At 41.3% G+C, this 26,752-nt stretch overlaps 1 protein-coding gene across 1 annotated transcript; it reads right to left on the bottom strand.

Moving 5' to 3' along the window:
• Window positions 1–6,879: 6,879 nt before the first annotated feature.
• Window positions 6,880–19,208, bottom strand: LOC143805167 (myosin-4-like). Its single transcript, XM_077284126.1, has 40 exons — window positions 19,097–19,208; window positions 17,745–17,957; window positions 17,402–17,545; window positions 16,559–16,715; window positions 16,406–16,433; window positions 15,822–15,936; window positions 15,622–15,714; window positions 15,468–15,531; window positions 15,285–15,383; window positions 15,100–15,203; window positions 14,844–14,982; window positions 14,646–14,764; window positions 14,409–14,558; window positions 14,160–14,330; window positions 13,766–14,072; window positions 13,606–13,679; window positions 13,433–13,520; window positions 13,232–13,349; window positions 12,704–12,827; window positions 12,480–12,616; window positions 12,135–12,390; window positions 11,798–12,040; window positions 11,535–11,711; window positions 11,312–11,457; window positions 11,132–11,222; window positions 10,658–11,047; window positions 10,448–10,574; window positions 10,148–10,266; window positions 9,770–9,966; window positions 9,503–9,686; window positions 9,230–9,395; window positions 8,985–9,109; window positions 8,590–8,898; window positions 8,224–8,427; window positions 8,013–8,138; window positions 7,759–7,929; window positions 7,574–7,678; window positions 7,402–7,497; window positions 7,134–7,268; window positions 6,880–7,013 (listed from the first exon to the last, which is right to left on the bottom strand). The coding sequence occupies exons 2-40, from the start codon at window positions 17,943–17,945 to the stop codon at window positions 6,996–6,998; spliced, it is 5,817 nt and encodes a 1,938-aa protein (XP_077140241.1). The 5' UTR covers window positions 17,946–17,957; window positions 19,097–19,208; the 3' UTR covers window positions 6,880–6,995.
• Between the last annotated feature and the right edge of the window lie 7,544 nt (window positions 19,209–26,752).

The raw sequence follows: 26,752 nt of genomic DNA, 5'->3' as shown, positions 1-26,752 counted from the left end.
CTTTTTATAATCTGATTTGATGAACGACACGCTTCACAAGCCAGGTATCTTCTGTTTTAGAACCCACTCCTGGGTCTGAGAGATACAGATCCTGGCTTTGAACGAATCAACTCTTTCACCTCCATCAGCTCAGCCTGCAGTTCTCCTATTACTTCTTCCCAGTCAGCTCTGGCTGTACTCCCTTTTGTTGGTGGTTTAAGATTCTCTCTCGACGGTGGTACTGAAGGGTCTTCATCATGATCTTTGGACCGGCAACTGGGGGTCTCTAACTTCAGCTGACTCATTTTGGTGGTTTTAGGAGCAGACAGAGCCCTTCTTTAAATTCTGGTCGCTCTCTGACTCCAAACTAGCTGCCTCATTCATTTTTTCAATTAGGACTTCATCCAGAATGCCAGGATCTTTTAGGTACTGTTTCAGCTGTAACTTAATATATTTGCTAATTAAGCCTGTTCCCAACGATCTCAAGAACTTCTCCTGGACTAGCCCAGCATCAAACTTCTCCGCCCCTACATCTCTGGATGCGAACATCAGTCTATCCTTAAGTTCAATCGCTGTGAACAAGAAACTTTGGGGTAACTCATTATTGTTCTGTGAGATGTTAATGAGTCGGTGGAACAATTCTGAAGTACTCTCTTCTTTATAGTGCCCTTTTAAAATCATCTTCAACTGTGGTAGGGTCAATTGACTTTTCATCTCAAGCATACTGCGGAAGTTCAGTCCTGGGTTGATCACTTTCACCACCCCCTCAATGATCTCATCTGGCTGGTAGCCTTTCAATAATCCTGCATTGATCTGGTGCAACAAGTTCATATAAGACAGTTTCTCTTTCTGCTCACATGCTCCAATCTGTCCCAAGATCTTGAATTCTCTCCTTAGGCTGGGTTCACACTGCGTTAGCAGCAGCCCGTTCAGCACATACGCTAACGGGCTGCTGCTAGCGCAAGTGCCGGCGTTTGCATCCCGCTAGCGCAGATAGAGCTCTGCTAGCTCTATGTGCGCTAGCAGTGACGGACCCGGAAACGCTGCAGCCCGCGTCTCAGGGTCCGTCACTCAATGACGGCACATCGCTAGCGCAAGCCTATTGTGGGCGTGCGCTAGCGATGCGTCCGCCATTACATTCAATGGCGGCGTTAACGGACTACGTTACACCGCGTTATGCCGCGTAGTCCGTAATGTAGTCCATTAAACGGGTCACACTAACGCAGTGTGAACCCAGCCTTATGGTGATTTGTGGTGTTAAAGAGTTGGAGTTATCAAACCCAAGCTGGTTAAAGGTTCTGTCAGAGTCTGTCACACGTTCAGAGGGTTGGGTAGATTTTTAAGGCTTTGAATTGTTCTTTCAATTCCTGTAGTTCTGTCTGAGGAAGGACATTCCTACTCTTGGTAATTGGAGCCGCCCCTCCATCTTCCATCTTCAACCCGGTTAGAAACTGTATTAGCTCCTGGAGGAACGTCCCCATGACATCTTCAGCTTCTTTCTTCCTCAGCTCATCCATCTGCGTATTAATGGCGGCTACAAGTTGTCTGCGGGAGTGTGCTTTAGAGATCTGTTCTTCTGACATTTTTATATGTTCTGCTACTGTTCTCAATTATTCATGTGTTAACTGAAGAAGCAGTTCACTGATCCTGTCCATTTGTATTTCCACATCCATTGCTGCCAGTGAGTTTTCTTTAGGGCTGGTCCCCTTTAACTGATGTACCAGAGTTGAGTTGCTGTGCTGCTTTATGGCTGGTCCCCTTTAACTGATGTAGCAGAGTTGAGTTGCTATGCTGCTTTATGGCTGGTCCCCTTTAACTGGTGTAGCAGAGTTGAGTTGAGGTGCTGTGCTGCTGTATTTTCCATTCACTTTGCCTCTTTTCCCTCCACACGCTAATTCCCGCTGAGAATTCCCCATACGGGCCACCAATGTTATGAGCACTGTGCTAAGTTCAGATTGGGATGGCACAGGTCTCATGAATTCTTTGGAACTCTGGGGGAACCGTTACTCAGGGCGACCATGTACTGCAGCTTCCTCAGGCACAAGATGGATCCACTTGCTCACATACAGTGGGGCAAAAAAGTATTTAGTCAGTCAGCAATAGTGCAAGTTCCACCACTTAAAAAGATGAGAGGCGTCTGTAATTTACATCATAGGTAGACCTCAACTATGGGAGACAAACTGAGAAAAAAAAAATCCAGAAAATCACATTGTCTTTTTTTTAATCATTTTATTTGCATATTATGGTGGAAAATAAGTATTTGGTCAGAAACAAACAATCAAGATTTCTGGCTCTCACAGACCTGTAACTTCTTCTTTAAGAGGCTCCTCTTTCCTCCACTCATTACCTGTAGTAATAGCACCTGTTTAAACTTGTTATCAGTATAAAAAGACACCTGTGCACACCCTCAAACAGTCTGACTCCAAACTCCACTATGGTGAAGACCAAAGAGCTGTCAAAGGACACCAGAAACAAAATTGTAGCCCTGCACCAGGCTGGGAAGACTGAATCTGCAATAGCCAACCAGCTTGGAGTGAAGAAATCAACAGTGGGAGCAATAATTAGAAAATGGAAGACATTCAAGACCACTGTTAATCTCCCTCGATCTGGGGCTCCACGCAAAATCCCACCCCGTGGGGTCAGAATGATCACAAGAACGGTGAGCAAAAATCCCAGAACCACGCGGGGGGACCTAGTGAATGAACTGCAGAGAGCTGGGACCAATGTAACAAGGCCTACCATAAGTAACACACTACGCCACCATGGACTCAGATCCTGCAGTGCCAGACGTGTCCCACTGCTTAAGCCAGTACATGTCCGGGCCCGTCTGAAGTTTGCTAGAGAGCATTTGGATGATCCAGAGGAGTTTTGGGAGAATGTCCTATGGTCTGATGAAACCAAACTGGAACTGTTTGGTAGAAACACAACTTGTCGTGTTTGGAGGAAAAAGAATACTGAGTTGCATCCATCAAACACCATACCTACTGTAAAGCATGGTGGTGGAAACATCATGCTTTGGGGCTGTTTCTCTGCAAAGGGGCCAGGACGACTGATCCGGGTACATGAAAGAATGAATGGGGCCATGTATCGTGAGATTTTGAGTGCAAACCTCCTTCCATCAGCAAGAGCATTGAAGATGAAACGTGGCTGGGTCTTTCAACATGACAATGATCCAAAGCACACCGCCAGGGCAACGAAGGAGTGGCTTCGTAAGAAGCATTTCAAGGTCCTGGAGTGGCCTAGCCAGTCTCCAGATCTCAACCCTATAGAAAACCTTTGGAGGGAGTTGAAAGTCCATGTTGCCAAGCGAAAAGCCAAAAACATCACTGCTCTAGAGGAGATCTGCATGGAGGAATGGGCCAACATACCAACAACAGTGTGTGGCAACCTTGTGAAGACTTACAGAAAACGTTTGACCTCTGTAATTGCCAACAAAGGATATTTTACAAAGTATTGAGATGAAATTTTGTTTCTGACCAAATACTTATTTTCCACCATAATATGCAAATAAAATGATAAAAAAAAACAGACAATGTGATTTTCTGGATTTTTTTTTCTCAGTTTGTCTTCCATAGTTGAGGTCTACGTATGATGTAAATTACAGACGCCTCTCCTCTTTTTAAGTGGTGGAACTTGCACTATTGCTGACTGACTAAATACTTTTTTGCCCCACTGTAGATACAATTGATAGTCCTTATGAACATGAACAGCGTAGTTTAATATCAAAGCACATTCAGTACAATTCAAGTCTCCTAAGCACAGGCTTTATAAACAGGACAGCTGCTTCTTAGAGGCACATTGACTAACAGTCTCTTTTGATAGCACAGTTCAGCACAGATCAAGACTCTTTACAAAGGCACAGTAGTACACAGCATTCCTTCTAGCACAGTGTAACGGAGGAGGGGGGAGGGTTTGCTGAGGGAGATTATCCCTGTAACACAACTTCTTCCAGTCCTTATCTTCCTGGCATGATAGACTTTCTCAACGAGCAGACTAGCAGTACAGGGGAGTTAGCCTAACTCCACCCTGTAATGGAATCCTGTGTCCCTATGGTTCACTTGCCTGAACTTTTGTGAGAGAGATCCACACCACTCATCCCTTTGGCTGCTTCCAGGACAGTAAACAAGTTTCCCACAATCCCCCTGGGGCTCTGCTAACCACTCCCTGTCTCTTGTAACTGTATTAACCCCTCCAATTGCTGGATGCTTTTGAAGCACAGCATTTAGCACTATTTCTGCACGTCACACAAGACCGTGGACCTGTCATATCATTGTTACAGTATGAGTGATCCTTTATGTAGCTGAGCAGAACATGCACTTGGTGTTTTTGGATGGTGAAGGAAATGAATGAGCTCTGAAGTGAATTTGATGCACAGAAATGAGATACAATCCTCCAATTTCTTTTCGACTTGCATATTTAGCTGTTTGAGATAAGTGTACTTGGAAACGAGGGGTGATTTGGGAGATGATTGAAGGAGTGCATACTCGTTGTTGTGGTGTACGGTAATTATTGGTGTGAACGTTCTGCCATTTTCAAGACAGAGCAAATCTGAAGGCGGGATATTTAATCTGAGTTTTCCTGACATTCATGGTGTGTTGCAAAGAGCATGTAGAGTGAACAGTAGTTACGTTACCAGAGCCATGACTAGTGAATGGGTAGTGGGCACATCTGGAATAGTGCGCTGACCCAGGCTACAGAGAGGACATAGCCTCTGTAACTATCCGTGGCGGAGGTGGCTATGCCAACCTGTCAGGAGAGAAATAGCTGACCACTGAGGAGACAGAGTAGTGAAGTTGCCATCTAAAGCTTGAAGTAGGTGACTAGAGAAAAGCCGGCTATAGTTTCAGTACAGGCACTGCAGTGTTAGTGAGAAGTAATGAAAGAGTCAAGGGGTGAGCCCCACTCTCAGCAGGTGACCCGGCCATACTGGTAGGTCTGGAGGATTGGACAGTTGCTAGCATGTGTTTGTGTCAGTCCTGCTGTGAAGTAGTCACAATGACAATGTATAATAACAAAAGATAAGCCTGGTCCAGAAGCAACACCAATGGATATCCCTGGCTGCAACACACCAGCCCAGGGATAAGGTATTAATATCCCATGAGTAATATCACTACCCCTTGCCGAACCTACACCCACAAGTTACCATGACCTGTAACAGAAGCCACTATTTCTCACTAGTGACTTCCCACCAAACGGGCATTCCCAACAACCAGCCTCTGAACCAGACCTATCACCTGCTGCTGTGACACTAACATATCCTTTATACATTTATCATTAACTAAAACAAAAATGTATACATATATATATATATATATATATATATATAAATTAGGGCGGGTTGGTGGGCAGCTTTGTTTCAGGAAGTAAGAGGAGGTAAGTGACTACTGCACTTCCATTTATCCCCCCCCTAATCCTGCCACCAACCCCTCCAATCACAAATTGCCACACTTTTCCCAACTTTCCCATTCAAATTCTTTACTCTTTATTCCCGGCCCTCTGTATTGTCCTGTGGCCTGTATGGGGCACCTGCTAGGGCGGTGGGGTACTCGGGCCGGGTTAGGAGGAATGTGAAGCACTCCACTGCCTTTCAGGCAGCATAGGTCCGAGTTGCCATCATCTATTCTGTGGTTAGGGATATCTCACTAACACCGGAGCTCCTGCAACCCCCAACCTACTGTCTCCTTCCCCATAATCCTGCAGAATGTAAGCCCACAAGGGCAGGGTCCTCGCCCCTCTGTATCAGTCTGTCATTGTAAGTTTGTTTACTGTAAGTGATATCTGTAACTTGTATGTAACCCTTTCTCATGTACAGCACCATGGAATCAATGGTGCTATATAAATAATAATAATAATAATCTCATCTCATGCAGGAACCACTAGAGCAGTATTCCCCAACTCCGGTCCTCAAGAGCCACCAACAGGTCATGTTTTCAGGATTTCCTTAGTATTGCTCAGGTGATAATTGCATCACCTGGACAGGCAATAATTCCATCACCTGTGCAATACTAAGGAAATCCTGAAAACATGACCTGTTGGTGGCTCTTAAGGGCCGGAGTTGGGGAACACTGCACTAGAGATTGCGGGGTCAGGATCTCTAGTGAGTACAGGAACTGACAGTTTTAGTTGCAGTTTTTAGAGTGATACCTATTTTTTCCAAGTGAGTTGCTACACTATGATAACACCAGTAAGCGAGAGTCCTATTTTTCAACCCACAATCCCATGTCATTTTCCCCCTTGGGGGAGCTACTTGTGCCTCTATGGCCCTTACACAACTTCTCTGCTTGTCGATGCCTTGAAACTACCACACAGGACACTCTCTCTTTGTCCCACTTTTCTTCTCAGCATCGCTCCGTCATTTGACTGTTAGATAATTTCGGACCATCCCACCAGGCTTGTCACCCCAGACCTCGTCTCCGGAGAATCACTCACTCCTTCTAACACTTTCCCTTGTTTCCACTCTGTATCACGCTGTCCTTGCCTCAGTCTCCACTCACTTTAGGGACTCCCAGTTAATGTGGCTCTGCTGACTAATCAGACCAAAGGTCTGCTCTAGTTACTGGCTAGGAACTATCTTCCTTCCTGACAGGAAACTCTCCCTGTCCCTTCACTTTAGTCCCTCCTACTCTGGGCTAGTCCCACAACTCTATAATAATGCACATCACTGAACACATTGATCATTCAAGTACATTATAACAATGCACATGTCTTCAAGGGGGAACAGAGGAAAACACCTCCTTACACTTGCGCTTTGAATCTCCTGTTTATTTTACATTTTCTTTTTTTTTACGGTATATCCATTGTGACTGTTACACTTATGAGTCCCAAGCAATTATAGGAAAATAAAGTATTTTTATGGTGTTACTTTTATATTAACACACAAGCAATAAGAAGACGGACACCTTTATCAAAAGCTAGAAATTATTTATTTGTAAAGGGAGGGAGATTTGAGTGGGAATTAAAAAAAGAACAAAATTCACATTTTGCAAATTTCATTATTTTTTCTTATGGAAGAGTTCTCATTCCTCACTTTCTTTCTGCAAAGACAAAGAAAACACCACAATTTTATAATAAAGAAGATTAGCACTTTAAAAACATTTGCTGTTGATGATAAGTTTAACAATTTATAATGTGCAAGTGTAAATAATGTCCTATACCTTGCCACTAATGTCGCGGCTCTTTGCCCTGAGTTTGTTCACTTGGGACTCTGCAATATCCGCTCTTTCCTCAGCTTCCTCCAACTCGTGTTGGACTTTCCTGAAGCGGGACAGGTGGGCATTAGCCTGTTCCTCCTAGAAGAAGATAAGCCATGTTATTTGACAGAACTATATTATGTTAGCAAAGCAATTTTCAAAGCAATTGTACACATTGTTAGGATCCTACATGGTCCATTTAATTGTACAATAATTTATTTTCACAACTTACGGATTCTTCAGCCTGTCTCTTGTATGCCTTGACCTTCAGCTGCAGCTTATCTACCAGATCCTGAAGTCTCAAGACATTCTTCCTGTCCTCTTCAGTCTGCAAAGAAGTAAGCATTCATTTATTAACGGTAATCAAATAATACCTTATGAATCACCTATGATGAACACTTTACCTGGTAAGTAAGTTCCTTCACCCTTCTTTCATATTTGCGGACACCTTTAATTGCTTCTGTACCGCGCTTCTGTTCATTTTCCAGTTCGTTTTCTAATTCACGTACCTGGGAGAACAGTGAATATTTAAAGCTATTGCTATTCAAGTTTGAAATATCTAAGCTGAAGACACTTAATTGAGATCTACCCTAGCTTCCAGTTTCTGGAGCTGTTTCTTGCCACCCTTCAGTGCCAGCTGTTCTGCTTCATCCAGGCGGTGCTGAAGATCCTTCACTGTCTGTTCAAGGTTCTTCTTCATTCTCTCTAAGTGGCCGCTGGTGTCCTGCTCCTTCTTCAGTTCTTCTGCCATTAGTGCAGCCTATAAACATGAAAAGCAGAAAATCTGAGCATTTTCATACAGCATATACTGGTGAATATGTTTATAGAGAGTTTGATACTTACATCAGTGATTGCCTTTTTGGCTTTTTCATCTGCATTTCTGGCTTCTTGGACTGCTTCCTCAACTTCATTCTGTAGTTGACTGGCATCATTCTCTAACTTCTTCTTGGTGTTGATTAGGCTTGTGTTCTATGGGGAGGGCAGCATAGCTATTATTATCCTCTGTCTTCACATTTTATATAATCATTAGCAATATTCTTGTACAAGGTCTCACCTGGGAGTGGAGAAGTTGAAGGCGTTCACTTGCATCCAGAAGTTCCTGCTCCGCAACCTTACGGGACCTCTCTGTCTGTTCCAGAGCAGAACGCATCTCTTCAATTTCAGCCTGTTGCAGGTTATTCCTTCGTTCCACAACAGCCACTTGTTCTTTTAGGTCTTCCTGGCTCCTGAGCGCATCATCAAGGTGGAGCTGGGCATCCTTAAATGCAAAATGATAGGAAAATATTATGTTAATTACATGTTAGCTTGGTTCTATGAGTGGAGAAAACGGTCTTTGACTAGACAAAGATGCATACACCAGTGATATCAGAACATCAATTTACAGATGCAAATATAATCTCACTGGCACTTTTGGTTTTACCTTCAGTTGTGCTTGCACATTTCTGAGCTGTTTCTGAGCCTCAGCGGCTTGACGATTGGCATGGCTCAGCTGAATCTCTAGCTCATTCAGATCTCCTTCCATCTTTTTCTTCAGTCTCAAGGCATCATTCCTGCTTCTGATCTCAGCATCTAATGTAGTCTGCATGGTGTCAATGACTCTCTGGCTGTTTCTCTTCAGTTGTTCAATCTCCTCATCTTTCTCTGCAATTTTCCTGTCTACCTCAGATTTCACTTGATTTAGCTCAAGTTGAATGCGGAGGATCTTTGCTTCTTCATGTTCCAGAGATCCCTATAAGTACATAACAGACTTTTTATAATCCTGCTCACCTATCAAACTTACTTAGGTGTTTTCAAGTTTACAACATGCTTTCGCACCTCGGCTTCCTCCAAGGCAGCTTGCAGGTCACTCTTCTCCTGTTCTACTTGTTTTTTGGATTTCTCCAGCTCATTAATGGACTTGCCTGATTCACCAATCTGTTCAGTTAAATCTGAAATCTCCTCTGAAAAAAAAGGCAAAAGTTAATTCTATGAGAACTGGTCTTGACCATAGTTGGGTATGTGCAATCAGTACCATTAGTGACAAGCTTTACATTAAAGATAAAGCAATGTAGCATGCTTACGTTGCAAGTTCTTGTTTTCCCGTTTCAAGGTTTCAACTTGTTCTAAAGCTTCCTCATAGGCATTCTTCATCTTGAAGATCTCTGTGCTCAGGCTACGGGTTTCCTTCTGAACTGCCTCCAACTCAGCCTGACCCTCTTCATATTTCTGTTTCCATTCAACAAGGACCTGCACAAAGACAGCCATTAAGTCATGATCTTATGTTTCTCATGTTATACCAAAGCGAACAAATATTATCTTCTATTGAATATGACGATTTTGTTTGCAGACCTTACCTTATCAAAGTTCCTCTGTTTCTTATCTAGCGCAGCAGCTGCACTATTTGCCCTTTCAACATCAACCATCAGGTCCTCTACTTCAGCCTGCAGCCTCTGTTTGGTCTTCTCCAGGGAGGCACATTTTGAGTTTACAGCCTCTACTTGTTCCTCAGCATCCTGGAGACGCTGCGCAAGCTTCTTCCTGAAGGTGAATAGTTGGAAGATAAATCACAGTAGATACATATCTATTGTGCCATCCATATAATCTGTTACATAGAATCCTACTTGGCCTCTTCCAGTTCCTCAGTGCGCTGTATGGCATCAGTCTCATATTTGGTTCTCCATTGTGATACTTCACCATTGGCCTTGGACAGAGATCTTTGAAGTTCTGCCTTTGCCTCTTGCTCTTCCTCATATTGCTCACGGAGCAAATCGCAGTCATGGCGAGCTGATTGCAGACCATGAGCAAGTGCATTTTTTGCCTATTGGTATGTAGTAAAAAATATTTTACTTTGTTAATCTGCATTGCAATTAGAAATACCTGAATGCAAACTATTTACATGCAATATAGGGTTGGTGCTTAAAAACTTAAAAAAAAAATGGACTGGAAAATGTTAATATTTGAATAGTAGTCTAACAAACGTAATTGTACATTTTATTTACCTTAGTTTCCTCCTCCAGTTGCCTCTTGAGCTCTTCAACCTGCTGGGTAAATCCTTGTTTTCCTCTGGTCAGCTGAGAAATCAGAGCTTCTTTTTCTTCTAATTGACGGGAGAACTCACCTAATGAAATTAAATAACACAGTAATATAGAACAATGTAATCCAACGTGGAAAGTTTTACTTTAGCACATCATAGAAAATCAAGAAAAATAAAATGCACATACAGATGAAATCTAAAAAGTAGTCAGTAGTCATGAATATTATTAATAGATCTAGGTTTGAAAAGTCTTTGTCATACTCACCATTTTCTGTCTGTAAGCGTGCTCTTTGGGCTGAGACATCATTGATAAGACGCTGGTGCTCATCATGTTTAGACTTAAGTTCGCTGTGCTGATCCTCTAGGACACGGCTCACTTTTTCAAGGTTGGCCTTTACAGATAAAAAAAAATGTGAGGAGTACTGAGTTTATTACATAAAAATAAAAATTTGTTTACAGTGGGTAATTTTTGTACCTTGGATTTTGACACATTCTCTAAGTTGCTGGCAAGGTCATCAATTTCCATCTTAAGCTCACTCTTCTCCTTCTCCAGCTTTTGTTTAACTCTCTGGAGATTATCAATCTGTTCTCCAAGTTCAGCAACACTGTCGGCATGCTTCTTGCGCAGGGCAGCTGAGGTGGCTTCATGCTGGAGTGTGGACTCTTCCAAGTCGCGTCTCAGTTTCTGGAATTCTGCCTCACGCTTCTTGTTCAACTCAATCTGAGCTGATGTTGCACCTCCAGCTTCTTCAAGCCTTTCACTGATCTCTTCAAGTTCTCTAGAGAGGTCAGCCCTCAGTTTTTCAACTTTTGCACGAGCGGTACGTTCAGCTTCGATTTCCTCCTCCAACTCCTCAATACGGGCCTAGTATGAAAGGATGGATTATTTTACTTTCTACCTGTTTATATAAAGCCATATACATCTGACTAACCCACTATATAATGATACCTGCAGCTCCTTGATCTTTTTCTGCAGTTGAGAACCCAGGGACTGCTCATCTTCAATCTTTCCTTGCAGCTGGCTTATTTCAAAGTCCTTCCTGTATTTATAAATTCCAGTTATTTACAAATTACATTCATTTTAAAAAAACATTTCCTGGTAAAGATGAACTAGAACAAACAAACTAACTTCTTAAGTTTTTCTTCAGCTTGCTGTTTCTCGTTTTCAAGATCCATAACTGTTTCTTGAGACAACTTTAAATCACCTTCAAGCTTTCTCTTGGCTCTTTCAAGGTCAAGACGAAGCTTCTTCTCTTGTTCCAAAGATCCTTCCAGCTAATAAGATGTAAAAGTATTAAGATGTTTTTGAAGTTATTATATTAAATTTCATACATTACAATAAGGATACCCACATCGTCAACTTGTTGTTCAAGTTTAGTTTTGGCTTTGGTGAGAGAGCTGACTTTATCCTCCTCAGCCTGCAAGTCATCAAGAGTTTGTTGGTGAGCCTCCTGGAGCGCTTTCTTTTCTTTGGAAATCTTTGAGATGTTCTCATCCAATGCAGCCAACTCTTCCGTAAGGTTTTTAACCTAAGGATAAAGGATGAGTTATTTTGTGAAATTGTATTTCTTGTAATTGAATAGTATTGCATGAGAAGACTAGTGAAATCCTTTACCTTGTTTTCAGTGGCATGCTTTTCCTTCTCAACTTTGGCCAATGTAAGCTCTAAGTCATCAATATCTTTCTTCAATTCTGAGCACTCATCTTCCAGTTTCCTCTTCTTTGCAGTCAGTTCTGCATTGCTTTCCTCCTCATCTTCAAGCCTTTCTGTGATTTCTTTAATCTTGGCTTCCAGTTGGATTTTATTCTTAATGAGACCTTCACACCTCTCTTCTGCATCAGCCAAGCTTTCTCCTTCCTTAAATGTAAAAATGAAAGGATTTAAGACTTGCGGTAAAATGTCATCAAGACATTATTAACTTGCTTAGTGTTTTTTTTTTATTATTTCTTACGGATTGCACTTGCAGCATTAAGTCATTTTTTTCTTGCAGGAAAAAAACCATTTTCTCTTCCAGTTCTTTCCTCCTCGCTTCTGACTTGGCAAGGGCTTCTTTGGTCTTCTCAAACTCTTCCTTCATGTTGGCCATCTCCTTTTCAGTCTCAGCACTCTTCAGAAGAGGTTTGATCTTGAAGTACAGCTTCATCCATGGCCAGTGCTTAACATTCATGAAGGACCTGATATTGTACTGAATAACAAAGATTGCTTCCCTAAGGAAATAAAAATACACTTGATAAAATATAAAATCATTGCCAATATTTATTCTTCATACTAATATTTAAGTTTTAATGCCAAATACCTTCTCTCCATCATTTTCTTGAATTCAACTCTCATTAAGAAACCTCTGCACAGAGCCTGAGTACGAGTGATGAGCTGTGCCAACTTTTCATCTCTCATTTCTTCCAGAGTACCCAGGAGACCAGCTTTGAAGAAAACCTGTTGGAATGTAAAGTTAATAATCTTCTTTCTTTAAAAAAAAAAATGGCCTAAATATGTCTATTATTCCAAAAAGTATTTATTTACCTTGGTGTGTCCAAACTTGTACTGTGTATGATCTACATCAATAGAGCCAAGGAGTTTCTCAGAGGCCTTCTTGCTGTCAATGAATTGTCCCTCTGGGATTGCACTAGCATTGAGTACCTTATAACTGAAGATGGTAATAGGAAAATAAAACTGTTAGACTACAGTAAGAGGCGTTACAGAAATTTCAACAAAACTCTAGAAGATATTTAGAGGGGTTGTACCATTATTTATTTTATTTCGTACCTCCATGGTATGAGCTAGATCAGACACAGACTACAAAAAGCATCTTAGCGCTGGTATTTGTAACACAACCCACTATTACATGATTTATGTGTATTTAATTCAGTAGGGTCCAACTAATACTGCATTTCTAGAGGCCACAGGGAGCATCTCTCAGATGATAACAGATGATTGATGAAAATTAAATAAATTGTAGGTTTGGAGCAGCCTCAATTTAAGGAAGGATTATCCAGCTGGAACAAACCTTTGATTGTATTGGGTTACTACAGGATATGATCAAGAATTTACCGCTGCTTGAAGTCACCATAGAGGATTCTGCTGGGGAATCCCTTTCTGCAGATTCTGATACCCTCCAGCACACCATTACATCTCAGCTGGTGGATGATCAGATGATTCTCCATAATACCTGGTTGTACACAGAATATTCCATTCAAAAATTATAATCTTAAACTTATATTTTTTTGTAATAGATATTGGAGATGATTTTACCTGGAGTCTTGGTCTCATTGGGAATCAGACAACGCACAAAGTGAGGATGGGTACTTCTCAGGTTAGTCATAAGCTTGTTCAGATTTTCCTATGGAATAAGAAAATTGACTTGTTACAGAACTCCACATGTTTTCTCATGTTAGGAAAACATCTCAAGTTGTGGAAGAGCTTACTCTGAAGAGAGCAGAGACAGTCTGGAAAGATGAGCCCTTCTTCTTCTTTCCACCTTTTCCTCCAGCATCAGGAGCTATAAAATAATTTTTTAAATAAAACAAAAAGGAAATAGGAAATATAACCATTCTAAAGAACTGCTTCTTTCTGTTGTCAACTTACCATCAGCTCCAGAATAGCTGGAATATAGGAAAGATAAGAGTTTTATTGAAGATTTTTGGTAGAGGCCAACAACAGTCTCATTCAGCGGGTCCTTGTTCTTGTCCAGCCAGCCAGTGATGTTGTAATCCACAGTACCAGCATAATGCACCAAGGAGAAGTGGGCTTCTGCCTTTCCTTTACCAGGCTTGGGCTTCTCAAAGTTCTTGCACTTTCCAAGATGCTGGTCATAGAGCTTGTTCTTGAAGGATGTGTCAGTAGCTTTGGGGAACATGCACTCTTCCTCCAGGATTGAGAAGATACCCATGGGCTATAATAAAAAATTATAGACATTAAGTTTGGATTTCTTATGTTGTTTTTTTTTTTTAAGCAATGAATAGGTAGAGTTGGTACCAACCTTCTCAATGAGCTCAATGCAAGCAGCCAGATCCATACCGAAGTCAATGAATTCCCAATCAATTCCTTCCTTCTTGTACTCTTCTTGTTCCAGGACAAACATGTGATGGTTGAAGAACTGCTGCAGTTTCTCATTGGTGAAGTTAATGCAGAGCTGCTCTAGACTGTTGTACTGGAAAAGTCAATGAGTAGGGACATTTAGCAAAAGAATAGACCAACAGTTCCTTTATATAATCACACCTTTACTCACATCAAAGATCTCAAATCCAGCAATATCCAGCACACCGATGAAGTACTGTCTTGGCAGTTTAGTGTCCAGCTGCTGGTTGATACGTGCGACCATCCAGAAGAAAAGTTTCTCATAAACTGACTTGGTGAGGGCACCAATGGCATTGTAAACCTACAGAAGAAAAAAATCAAATTCTCTGTTCAGATGTGTCCTCACATTTCTCCCAGAAAGTAGTACAGATCTAATATTAATTGTTACCTGTTGAACAGTTTGTCCCTTGGTGACAAACTCATTTCCAACTTTGACCCTTGGGTAGCACAAAGCCTTCAGAAGATCAGCAGAGTTCAGACCCATCAAGTAGCCAATTTTATCAGCAACTAAGGAAGCAGAAATTATGATTTATTTTCACTGAATCTAACAATCTACAGAAGCCTCATATATGATTATTTACTGTACCTTCTGTGCCATCGGGTTCAGCCTGCTCCTCTCTTTGCTTTTGCTTGAATTTCATGTTACCGTGGTGCATGACTGCGCCAGTCATCTTGTAGATGCCATTCTTTTCATCGGGTGTGAAGCCCAAGATATCAATGGCGCTCTGTGGTGTGTGTATATACATTACATAAATATATATTTAATATGTGTCACTATATGCTCAAACTTTATGAAAATTAAAGATTACAACACTAAGTAGGTTCTTATGAAAATATCTTACGTCTGTGGCCATAAACTCCTCTACATCATCTATGCTCTTCACAGAAATTTCCCCTTGGCTGATGGAGGGGTAGTCGTATGGGTTTGTGGTAATGAGAAGCATTTCTAGGAAGAAGTGGTGTTTGATATAAATCCACACCTCACTGTCAACCTCTAATTTGAACAAATGAATCTAAAATAACTCACCAACAACTTCCGGCCTCTTGTTGGTCTGGATCTGGTAGAAGATGTGGTAGCTCCTTTCTGCAGAAAGCTGGAACGTGACTCTGGACTTTTCCAGCAGGTCTGTAGATGAGTGATATCACAGGTCAGTGATGGTAAGAAGACACATACTAGATGACTAAAATAAGTCTTTAATCTAAGACTTACAAGCCTCAATATCAGCGGAAGCCAGTTTTCCTGTTGTTCCAAAATGGATTCTGATGAATTTACCCTAAGGGTTGTGTGTATATATGGAGCATCAGTAAAGGACTTATTGTTTATAAAACAAGTATATGCATTCTAAAACAGCTCTGCTACTTACAAAACGAGAGGAGTTGTCATTTCTCACAGTTTTGGCATTGCCAAAGGCTTCCAGCAGGGGGTTGGCCTGGATGATTTGATCTTCCAGTGTTCCCTAAAATACACAATATATGATGTATGCCCACACCAGGATGTGATGTAATGCAGTATACAGGTATCTGTATTGTTAGGTATTGATGTTAGCCATTATTCACAGTTTACCTGCAGCTTGTTGCTTGACTCCTTCTTCTTTTGTGAGTCACCAACAGCTGCAATTGTTGCAAAGTATTGGATGACACGCTTGGTGTTTACAGTCTTTCCAGCACCAGATTCTCCGCTAGTGTGGAAAATAGATATCATTGGTTAGGACAGTGATTTCCTCAGTAACAGTTTTGAAGCTAGAAAATAAGCGTGATCAAGTCTCCAGTTGGGATGAATTCTTGCTGTATTTGCCTTACACATCGGAGGTAAACATCACAAAAATTTCCACTATATAGGATCCCAGGATAAAAGAATATGTATGCACCTATAGAATGGCAGATTTAAGTATGCTATTCTGTATCACAAAAATAAAGGTACACTTGCTTGGTGACAGTCAAAAGGGCACTTTTGGTGAGTGGGGGCCTGCAGATAGACTAGACATACATGCCAAGAGGTTTCCCAGAATATACAGTACAAGAATGATCCACTGAAAATGCAGTCTGATTCCCCCCTGTCACTATGCCTTCACTGTGTTTTGGGAGCTGGGCTTTTCGTAATTTAGTCATAGTATTACCTTACGGTAAGTTGTACACTGTTCTACTTACGTAATCAGGATTGACTGGTTTTCACGATCTGAAAATCAAAAACACATTTATTCAATCTTTTACCATTCAACGTTTTTATACTTTTTCTTCAACTGTCCATTTACTGTGAGAAAGACAATGCTATCACCATTGCAACAACTTGTATGTAATTACCTGTTAACATGAACTGATAGGCATTATCAGAGATGGAGAAGATGTGTGGTGGGGCTTCCATACGCTTCTTTCCTCTGTAGCCAGCAACAACTTCAGGGTTGTACACTGGCAACCATTTGTAGGGGTTGACAGTGACACAGAAGAGGCCGGAGTAGGTCTGCAATTACAGGGTAATTATAATAGTTCCAAATATGTTTTATACCAGAAATGATATAATCATAAACTCAAGTTAACCAGAAAAATATATCTTGCTATGTTGAGGGCCAGCAGTGTAGAAAGCTTTTAAGGTTTGGTATTTCTACTGTTATGGTAAATATTTATACTTTTGCTTTGATTATTATTTAGACAATGAAATAAACTTATATATGATAATTTTGTATTTTAGTATTAGCTTTATAAGTGTTATTCATAAAAGCAATAGTAAAGGGCGTTGTATCTTATATAGAAGTGTCCATGTGTTTAACATTCCTTTGTTTCTGATAGTATAATAAGCTGGCTAGAACTAGTTTGAAAGGAATTTGACAGAATCCATAATTTTCAATTTTGTTCTTCCCAACTTAAATATCTTCTGTCTTAGGTAATGTAAAAGCCATTCCCACTTCTCCTTATCTTTGTGGTTGTAATAAAAACTTGTGACTAGGCATCTGAGAGTCAGACAAGCAAGTACACTAACAGACACTGGTTGCATGCCCTTGTCTCCGATCGATCGACTGTCTGATTTGATCAAAACTGGCAAACTTGTGAAACCTTTTGAGTTTCTTCTAAAACTGTCCATATAGGTTTTCACGTAACTATCTTTCAGTGTTGTGATATTTACAAATTGCAAAAAGATAGAAGACTTACGTAGATCATCCAGGCTGCGTAACGCTCTTTGAGGTTGTACAGCACAGACGCCTCGTTCAGGTGAGTCATCATTGCCATGTCTTCAATTTTATCAAACTTGGGAGGATTCTGGGGGTAAACCTGGCTGTCTTTAACGGTTACATCCTGGAAAGAAAGAGGCTTGGTTTAGTTGAACATTTCAGTGATTTACTTATTGGATGCTATAGATTTTTTAATTTACCACCGACCAAATAGTTAATGTTAGGTCGATTGAAAGTATCCTCTACCCAAAGTCAACTATTTATTTTATGTTAGTGATGATAAACTTTCCCTTATGCAATCAATGAACGATTGTAATGTTCACCTTCCCATCATCGGTCTTCACTGTGACTTTGCCACTGTCACGAGCTGTGATGAGACCTTTCACATATAGCTCTTTGGGATCATCCACAAAGCAATTGTTCTTGGCATCAAATGGTTTGTTCTGAGCCTCCAATCTTTCTTTTTCTGATTTCCGCAGGAAGGATGCGGCTGGCCCAAAAACTGACATTTCTCCATCTCCCATGGTTGAAGCAGTCTGTATGAAATATAAAAATACATACTCTTATTGTCAGCCTGATAAAGATGGTGTTATGTTTGATATGGAAATTCAATGCAAAGCATCAAGGTTTTTTTTCTACACAAACTGTTTATCGCCTGTTTTTGTGACCCAAGTGCATAATGGCAGGACATTTATGAGTTTACAGCAATAATGCAAAGCGTCACCCATTGATAAGCTGATCTCAGAGTCCCTGCAGCTGTGACTCTCCACAATCGGGTGTAATGTGTGGAAGATTTTGACAGCAAGGGTTCATTTTTTCTGTAGCACCCCCAACAGGTGACATCAAGCATTACACAGCTTATATTAATCTCTGTAGTGACTAGCTGGGCCTTCTTTGTATATGTCTTATCTATTAAAGCATTAGGGTCCAGAAGAAAAAATCCCTCTCTATTTACTAGGACAGCAATAAGGGGAGAATTAGCTTCTTAAAAAATAAACTTTTTGAACTTTTTAATATATATCATGATGAAATTCACCTGCGTGTGTGTGGAGTATTGCTATTGATTTACACATGCATATCTACAGAGAAGTGTACATGAAAGTGATGCACACAGAGGTCAATGAGTATATTGTAAAAATATCTGCTGCTACATTAACAAATGAGTTATTAATCATAATGTGTCATATACATTAACCTCATAGGTAGAGGGAAGGAGCTCTTATGTCCACATACTGTCCTGCAGCCAAAGTCTCAGGAACTTCAATACTCAAGGACTGTATGGCAATATGTTGTCAGGTGTGTATGGATTCCTACATACATCCCACATTCGTAGATGGGCACATAATACTAGTAAATATATTACTATAGAAAATTACATTTAACAATGTGGTAGTCGCCCGGAACTACTTAAAGGCTCCAATCACACAAAGTTTTTGGTGCAGGTTTTTTTTAACGAATACCAGAAATGTATTCAGACGTGATGGGTAAAATAAAAGACGGTTTTGTATTTCTCATTCCTGCTGGATCCACTTGTGGCATTGGCTAAAAAAAAAATATTCTGAAAAAATGCATGTGTTCTTCCAGCCTTAGTCATGGATGTAAATGAGATTAATGTTTTGTGCTTGATTAATAGGCAAGTGTGAAATTAGTTTGCTTTGTTAATACAGAGACTTACCTGTTTGTACTGCTCTTGATGAAATGATCTTCTTTGCCCCTTGAAAGAAATGAAAATAAAATAAAGTTATAGAAGTGAATGAACTGCAGCTTGTATCCCAGTCTTATGTCAGTGAAGCCAGAACTTACCAAGAGGTTACTAAGAGTAAGGAGCCAACTGGAGGGTTTATATACTGAATTTTCTGCTCCCTCAGCACAACTGCACTCCTGGTAAGGAATGACTCCATCCCCATAGCTGTCCAGAGAAACCCAACACTTTCTGCACTTCACAAGTAAAAATAACTGAACATTTCTCGGTCATCTGTCTGTCCTTTTGTGTTATCTACACACTTGGCTGTCACCAAATTGTAAAACTAGGTGCTCAGAGATGGAGCCTGAAAGTTTAATGCAAATAATACAGCTATATGTTTCAGTCATAGCCATCTAATATCTATCTATCTATCTATCTATCTATCTATCTATCTATCTATCTATCTATCATCCATCTATCTATCTCTATCATCTATCTATCTATTATCTATCATCTATCTGTCAATCTGTCTATTATCTTTCTGTCTGTCATATATTTCTATCTCATTTATTTAGTATCAATCCATTTATGTATCTAATATATTTCCCATATTATCTGCCTGGAGGCAGTACTATAGATTTGCAAAGAAGTGAGGGTACTTTATTAACAGCTTTTGTCTATTTTGTTTTTGCTAGATATCTATCCTGTGCATAATCTATGGGTGCATATTTATCTAACATCTACCCATCTCATATTTATCTGTATGATAACAGTGCTGGTCTATATGCTGACTGACAACAAGGACATCTTACACTTCACCAATTTTAAAGCAATATGCGTCTCTCTTGTGTTTAGAGCGCAAGGGACACCTGGAACCATCAGGTTTATTCTGTAACTCCAAACTTGGACAAACTTCAGCAGAAAGTGTTGGCCGGTACGTTAGCATTATATACAGCACATCTATATTAAGTATAATTTTATCATAGTCTGTTGCACAGGACAATTTAGTACTACTTGTTATGCTAGTTAGTAACAGATTTGAAGACAAGAATAGAAATAATACAAAATAATAGGTTCCTATTCATCATTGCCTTTGCGCCTGTTTATTTGTCTAGTTTTGTCTGTTTTTTTGTTGTTGTACCCAATTGATTATTCTATTTGTGCCTTTTTAAAGTTTACTTTATATGTGCTCGCCTGTTTTCTGCTTTGTATTTGACGATTTGAGATGTCTTCGCCTAATTCATCAATTGTGAGAGCAACTTCACTCCAGGCCCACATGATATATATTTCAGTTTTCCAGTATTTTTGGATAATTTTTGCACCATTTTACAAAACTTGTGACTTTTGGAGCCAAGAAGTCGCAAAAATAGTTAAAGGCAGGAAAGAAAAGACCATTTTTTAGAAAATTCATGAATCCCATGTTCCATTTGAATGAATTTGGCACTAAAAACATCAATTAATATCACAAAACAAAAAAGAAAGAGACTTGAAAGAAAATGCAAATGATGAATTAGGGCCCAAGGATACAAAATGGCAGTAAGAGTGAGCCATTCAGCCGAGATGAGTATCTTCTATGTTAGACTGTGCTGCTGACTCTAAATAACACCAGCATCTACTGGACTCAATAGATCATTATTAAATTCTGCAATTTAATGAGCTCTGATATTATTACGTTTAATATTTATTGGACATCGGGGTATCTAGATATTATATAGTTTCTGTGGAATGCACCTTGCTGTCACAGGCAGGCGTGATTGACGTCAGTTCTCAAATCAATACAAAACGAGAAAGCCAGTCGAGATTGCCAATGGCGTTTTTCAAACTGTAGTAATCACTGAAACTAATCTAATGGGTCATATAAAAAAATTCAATTGATAAATACATAAAACAAAGTGTATTCTAAGATATTTTGCACGTAGAGTGACCGCACACTTCTGTTTTCTGCCTGGACAACCCTTTTAAAAAGGTAAATTCTAGTTTTAAAAGTTCCGTGGTCTTCTAAACAACAGGATAGAATTTATCCAAAACTGCCCTCTCTCCACCAGAAGAAGTCAAAGTTCCATTAAGTTTTTAAAAGGCTTTTAAATTTAAATAAATTTGGCTCAATCATTTCAACTTGGTTACTTTGTCCGCTTGCACTGATGTAAAGTATGCCAGTCTTATTAAAGTGATCCTGTCAGCAGAATTTTGCTCAGTAAACTACAGACACTGTCATGTTGCTGCTGTTAAACTGATTAAAATGATACCTGAGGTGAAGAAATCTGTCTTGTGGTTCTTGTAACATAGTAACATAGTTAGCAAGGCCGAAAAAAGACATTTGTCCATCCAGTTCAGCCTATATTCTGTCAGAATAAATCCCCAGATCTACGTCCTTCTAAAGAACCTAATAACTGTAAGATACAATATTGTTACGCTTCAGGAAGACATCCTGGCCTCTCTTGAACCCCTCGACTGAGTTCACCATCACCACCTTTAGGCAAGGAATTCCAGATTCTCACTGCCCTCACAGTAAAGAATCCTCTTCTATGCTGGTGGAAAAACCTTCTCTCCTCCAGATGCAGAGAATGCCCCCTTGTGACCGTCACATTCCTTGGTATAAACAGATCCTCGGAGAGATATTTGTATTTTCCCCTTATATACTTATACATGGTTATTAGATCGCCCCTCAGTGGTCTTTTTTCTAGACTAACTAATCCTAATTTTGCTAATCTTTCTGGGTATTGTAGTTTCCCCCATCCCCTTTATTAATTTTGTTGCCCTCCTTTGTACTTGCTCTAGTTCCATTATATCCTTCCTGAGCACCAGTGCCCAAAACTGTGCACAGTACTCCATGTGCGGCCTAACCAGGGATTTGTACAGAGGCAGTATAATGCTCTCATCATGTGTATCCAGACCTCTTTTAATGCACCCCATACAGGGCTGTATTTGCTACTGAGCACTTGAGGGCACATGCCTAGAGTGCCATAATGCGGGGGGCGGCACCTGAGCAAGGGTTTTTTGTTTTTTTTTTAGCCCGGGGTTGGCCTGCCCATCCACCTCAGTCTTCCGGCTGCTGCAGGCAGGGACGCACCTATAATGAGGCCAGTTGAGCACTTTGCCTGAGGCGGCGGTGAGTCCTTGACAGGGGGTGGCATCGTGGCGCTGCCCCCTGCAGTCAGATGACTTGATGCCCTGCTCCTGCATTCAGTGGCGGGCTGGGCCAGGGATTCATTATCCTCCTGGGCCGGTCCCCAGGTGGCTGTTCAGGGCCGCCGGAGGACCGGCACTGTACTTTTGATTGCATCCGCCAAAACTTCATTTGCGGCTGGGCTGGCAGACTCCTTGCTGATCATTCATGAGCACAGAGCAGAGTATCACGGTTGTTCCCATGCCGCGGCCTAGTGTGCAGCAGATGTGATAAGATCATCATGCTGCGACCTCGTCACACTGCCGCTGCTGGCAACGCAGAGCGGGGCAGCGCTCCGATGAGGAGCACGAGCTGAGCCGCTGTAGATTAGAGATCTGTCATTTGCTGTGCATAGGGTATGGGGCATGAATCCATGGTGTTAGTAGTCCACGAGAGCAGCCGCACAGCATTACGAGTGTGTGTGTGTGTGTAAATGTGTATGATTGTGATGAAAACTAAATCTCCGAGCATGCTAAAATACTCGGAGACCACCCGAGCATTCTCGGGAAAACCCGAGCAGCGAGTATACTCGCCGATCACTAATACTCACCAATGGGGAAGACAGCACTAAAGGTGCCTAGGGCAGCATAAACTCTAAATACGGCCCCGACAACATGAACCTGTTTGCCCTGGCAGCCGCTGCTTGGCATTGGCTGGTCCAGGTAAGTTTATCATTAACTAGGATCCCCAAGTCCTCCTCCATGTCAGATTTACCCAGTGGTTTCCCATTCAGTGTGTAATGGTGATATTAATTCCTTCTCCCCATGTGTATAACCTTATATTTATCATTGTTAAACCTCATCTGCCACCTCTCAGCACAAGTTTCCAACTTATCCAGATCCATCTGTAGCAGAATACATTTTTCTCTTGTATTGACTGCTTTACATAATTTTTTATCATCTGCAAATATCAATATTTTACTGTGTAAACCTTCTACCAGATCAGTAATAAATATGTTGTAGAGAATAGGTCCCAACACCAACCCCTGCGGTACCCCACTGGTCACATCGACCCAGTTAGAGAATATACAATTTATCCCTCTGCTTTCTATCACTTGTGTAATCAGTGTTATAAGTTTTCAGTTAATGATATGCCCGTGCTCCGGGGTGGGACTGTCGGCAGAGTCCTATCTTCCTGCTCTAAGCCAGAGAAATCAAGGAAAGACCTGCCCACAGGCCAACCCGAAACACAAGCAGTCTGTTTATATGGTGAGGAACATGCTTGTGTTGTGGGGTGGTCTGTGGGCAGGTCTTTCCTTGTTTTCTCTGGCTTAGAGCAGCAAGATGAGACTGCCTACAGTCCTATCCCACAGCAGGAGCATATCATTAACTAAAAACTTCTAACACTGATTACACAAGAACCACAAGAAGGATTTCTTCACCCCAAGTATCATTTTAAGCAGTTTAGCACTGCCAACTAGACAATGCCTGTAGTTTACTTAGCAAAATCCTGCTAATAGGTTCCCTTTAAATGCTGGCCAATGTCTTTTGGCCTCTGATGATGGCCCTTCTCTCAGAATTCTGGAGCCCTTTCATTATAGCAAAAGGTGGGAGCTTCAGCTTCTGTGGGTTCTTCAGCTTCTGAACCTCTATGATAACATCTTCTGACATGTCTGAGTGGCCATCACAAGATGGTGAATGACCGCACATTTATTTATGTTTGCCAAGAACACTGATGAACCATAACATTAAAGAGGTTGTCCACTACTCGGACAACACCTTTCTCAATCACTCTGTTCCCTTCTTATAAAATGATAACAGCTATATTCTCCTTCGGTGCTGGTGTTGGCACTGGCATTCTTAGAGCTATGGCAGCTCTCTTACTTCCTTTGTCCAAAGGCAGGGACAATGTAGCAGTGCATATATACTCGAGTATAAGCTGAGATTTTCAGCCAATTTTTTAGGCTGAAAGTGCCCCTCTCAGTTTATACTCGAGTCATTCCCATGGGTCGGCGGGGGAGGGGGTGCGGCTGCTGTCACATCATACTCACCTGCTCCCGGCACGTCCCCTGGCAGCTTCTCCGATGCGATTGTCTCCGGGCGCCGGCAGCTCTTCCTGTGTTCACCGGTCACGTGGTACCGCTCACTAAAGTAATGAATATGTATGCGACTCCACTCCCATAGGGGTGGAGCACATATTCATTACTTTAATGAGCGGTACCAGTGACCGCTAAACACAGGAACAAGCTGCCGGCCTGGGATGACGGAGAAGCAGGGACCGCATTGGGAGGGTGAGTATAATGGGGGAGGGTGAGCATTGTGATATTCACCTGTCCCCATTCCACCACCAGGCTCCATCTTCCGCATCCTCTGGCTGTGACATTCAGGTCAGAGGGCGCGATGATGTGTTTAGTGCGCGCCCAATGCCTGAACAGTCAGAGTCGGAAGACACAGCGGCGCACGGCGGTGGAACGGGGACAAGTGAATATCGCAAGTGCCGGGGGCCTGAGCGACGAGAGGTGAGTATGTCATTTATATATGGGCATAATCTATGGAGCATCTTATGGGGCCATCAACCTTTGTGCAGCAGTATATGGGGCATAATCTATGGAGCATCTTATGAGGCCATTAACCTTTGTGCAGCAGCATATGGGGCAGCATCTATGGAGCATCTTATGGGGCCATCAACCTTTCTGCAGCATTATATCGGGCATAATATTCTATGGAACATCTTAAGGGGCCATCATTAACCTTTTGTGCAGCATTATATGGGGCATATTTTAATATGGAGCATCTTATGGAGCCCATCGTGAACTGTATGGAGCATTATATGGAACTCCTGATTCAATATAGATATTCAAAAACACTTAACCTACTGATGTCTCAATCAATTTCACTTTTATTGGTATCTATTTTTATTTTTTTAAATTTACCAATAGCTGCTGCATTTCCCACCCTAGGCTTATACTCAAGTCAATAAGTTTTCCCAGTTTTTTGTGCCAAAATTAGGGGTCTCGGCTTATACTCGGGTCGGCTTATACTCGAGTAGTTACGGTAATTACCTGGTCACAAGGATCGCGTGAAATAACAATGCCACATGAGCCCCGGGGGAGCCAGTGCCAACATGGCTGGAACGGTGCTGGCTTTGGAGGTGAGTATAGCTGTTATTATTTTATAAGTAAGGAATATAGTGATTGAGAAGGGTTGTCTGAGAAGTGAACAACCCCTTTAAAATCCAGGTGAAATGAATAGCACCTGCATAGGGGTGGGATATATCTGGCAACAGGAGAACTGTCTTGGTAAACTGTAATGATTTCAGGGACTTTGACATAGAAAGAAGAAATATAAGCCAGCTCACCCGTGATGCATAAACCAAACCTCGGGAGCACGGACCCGCTGTGTCCCTTAAGGGAGCTTAGTCTCCAGAAACGCGTTGAGATTCTTACCCATATGGTTCGTGCTGAAGTCTGTATCCTCCATGTTTAAAGTTTGTGTATAAAGAAAACTCTTTTTTACGGACTCGGTGAAGCTGGACATTCTTTTCTTTTTTGGACTTTGACATAGACCAACATTTTATGGCTCAATGACTGTTTCAGAACATCACAAAAATGGCAGGTCTTGTGGGGAGTTCAGAATAATGCAGTTGTTAGTGTTTACCAAATGTGATTCAAGGTAGGATCGCAAAAGCACAAAGCATTGTAGCTATGTTAAAAGGTGTCAGAACACTCAGAGCATTACAGCTATGATAGAAAGGAGTCCAATGACTCAGAGCAGTGCTCCCCAACTCCGGTCCTCAAGAGCCACCAACAAGTAATGTATTCAGGATTTCCTTAGTATTGCACAGGTGATGGAATTCTTGCTTTTACAAGTAATGAAATTATCACCTGGGCAATACTAAGGAAATCCTGAAAACATGACCTGTTGGTGGCTCTTGAGGACCGGAGTTGGAGAACACTGACTCAGAGCATCACAGCTATGATAGAAAGGTGTCCGATGACTCAGAGCATCACAGCTATGATAGAAAGGTGTCCGATGACTCAGAGAATCATAGCTATGATAGAAAGGCATCAGGACAGGCAGAGCATTGTAGCTATGATATAAAGGTGACAGAACATACACAGTAACAGTATCAGAGATATAATTGAATAGTCTCAGTATACACAGTTGGTGTATGGAGCTGTGTACTCCCTTTGACCAGTTACAGTACCCATGTTGATCCTTGTCCACCTCCAGAAGCTCCTCCGATAGAAATGTGAGGATCAGGACCAGATCATGGAGCAATGAAAGAAGGCTTAAGAACTGAAGCATGAGTCACATTTTACATCATGAGGAAGGCTGGGCATGTAACTTACTTAGAGAATAGTTTTTACCAGGATTCACGTTGGGTAGAAGGCAAGCAGTCAGTAACCATGTGATGCCCTGGGTACTGTTCTGCTGAAAAACTTTGGTAATGCTATTAAAAAGAATGTAGAAATGAAAACGAAGGTATCACTCATGCTCTGCTGATGGCGAATTATTTGCAAAATACTTTTTTTTAATTTA

Source organism: Ranitomeya variabilis, chromosome 2 (assembly GCF_051348905.1).
Source record: "Ranitomeya variabilis isolate aRanVar5 chromosome 2, aRanVar5.hap1, whole genome shotgun sequence".
Taxonomy (NCBI): Eukaryota; Metazoa; Chordata; class Amphibia; order Anura; family Dendrobatidae; genus Ranitomeya; species Ranitomeya variabilis.
Note: the sequence above shows the minus strand (reverse complement) of the source record. Positions and strands in the feature narration are given on the sequence as shown.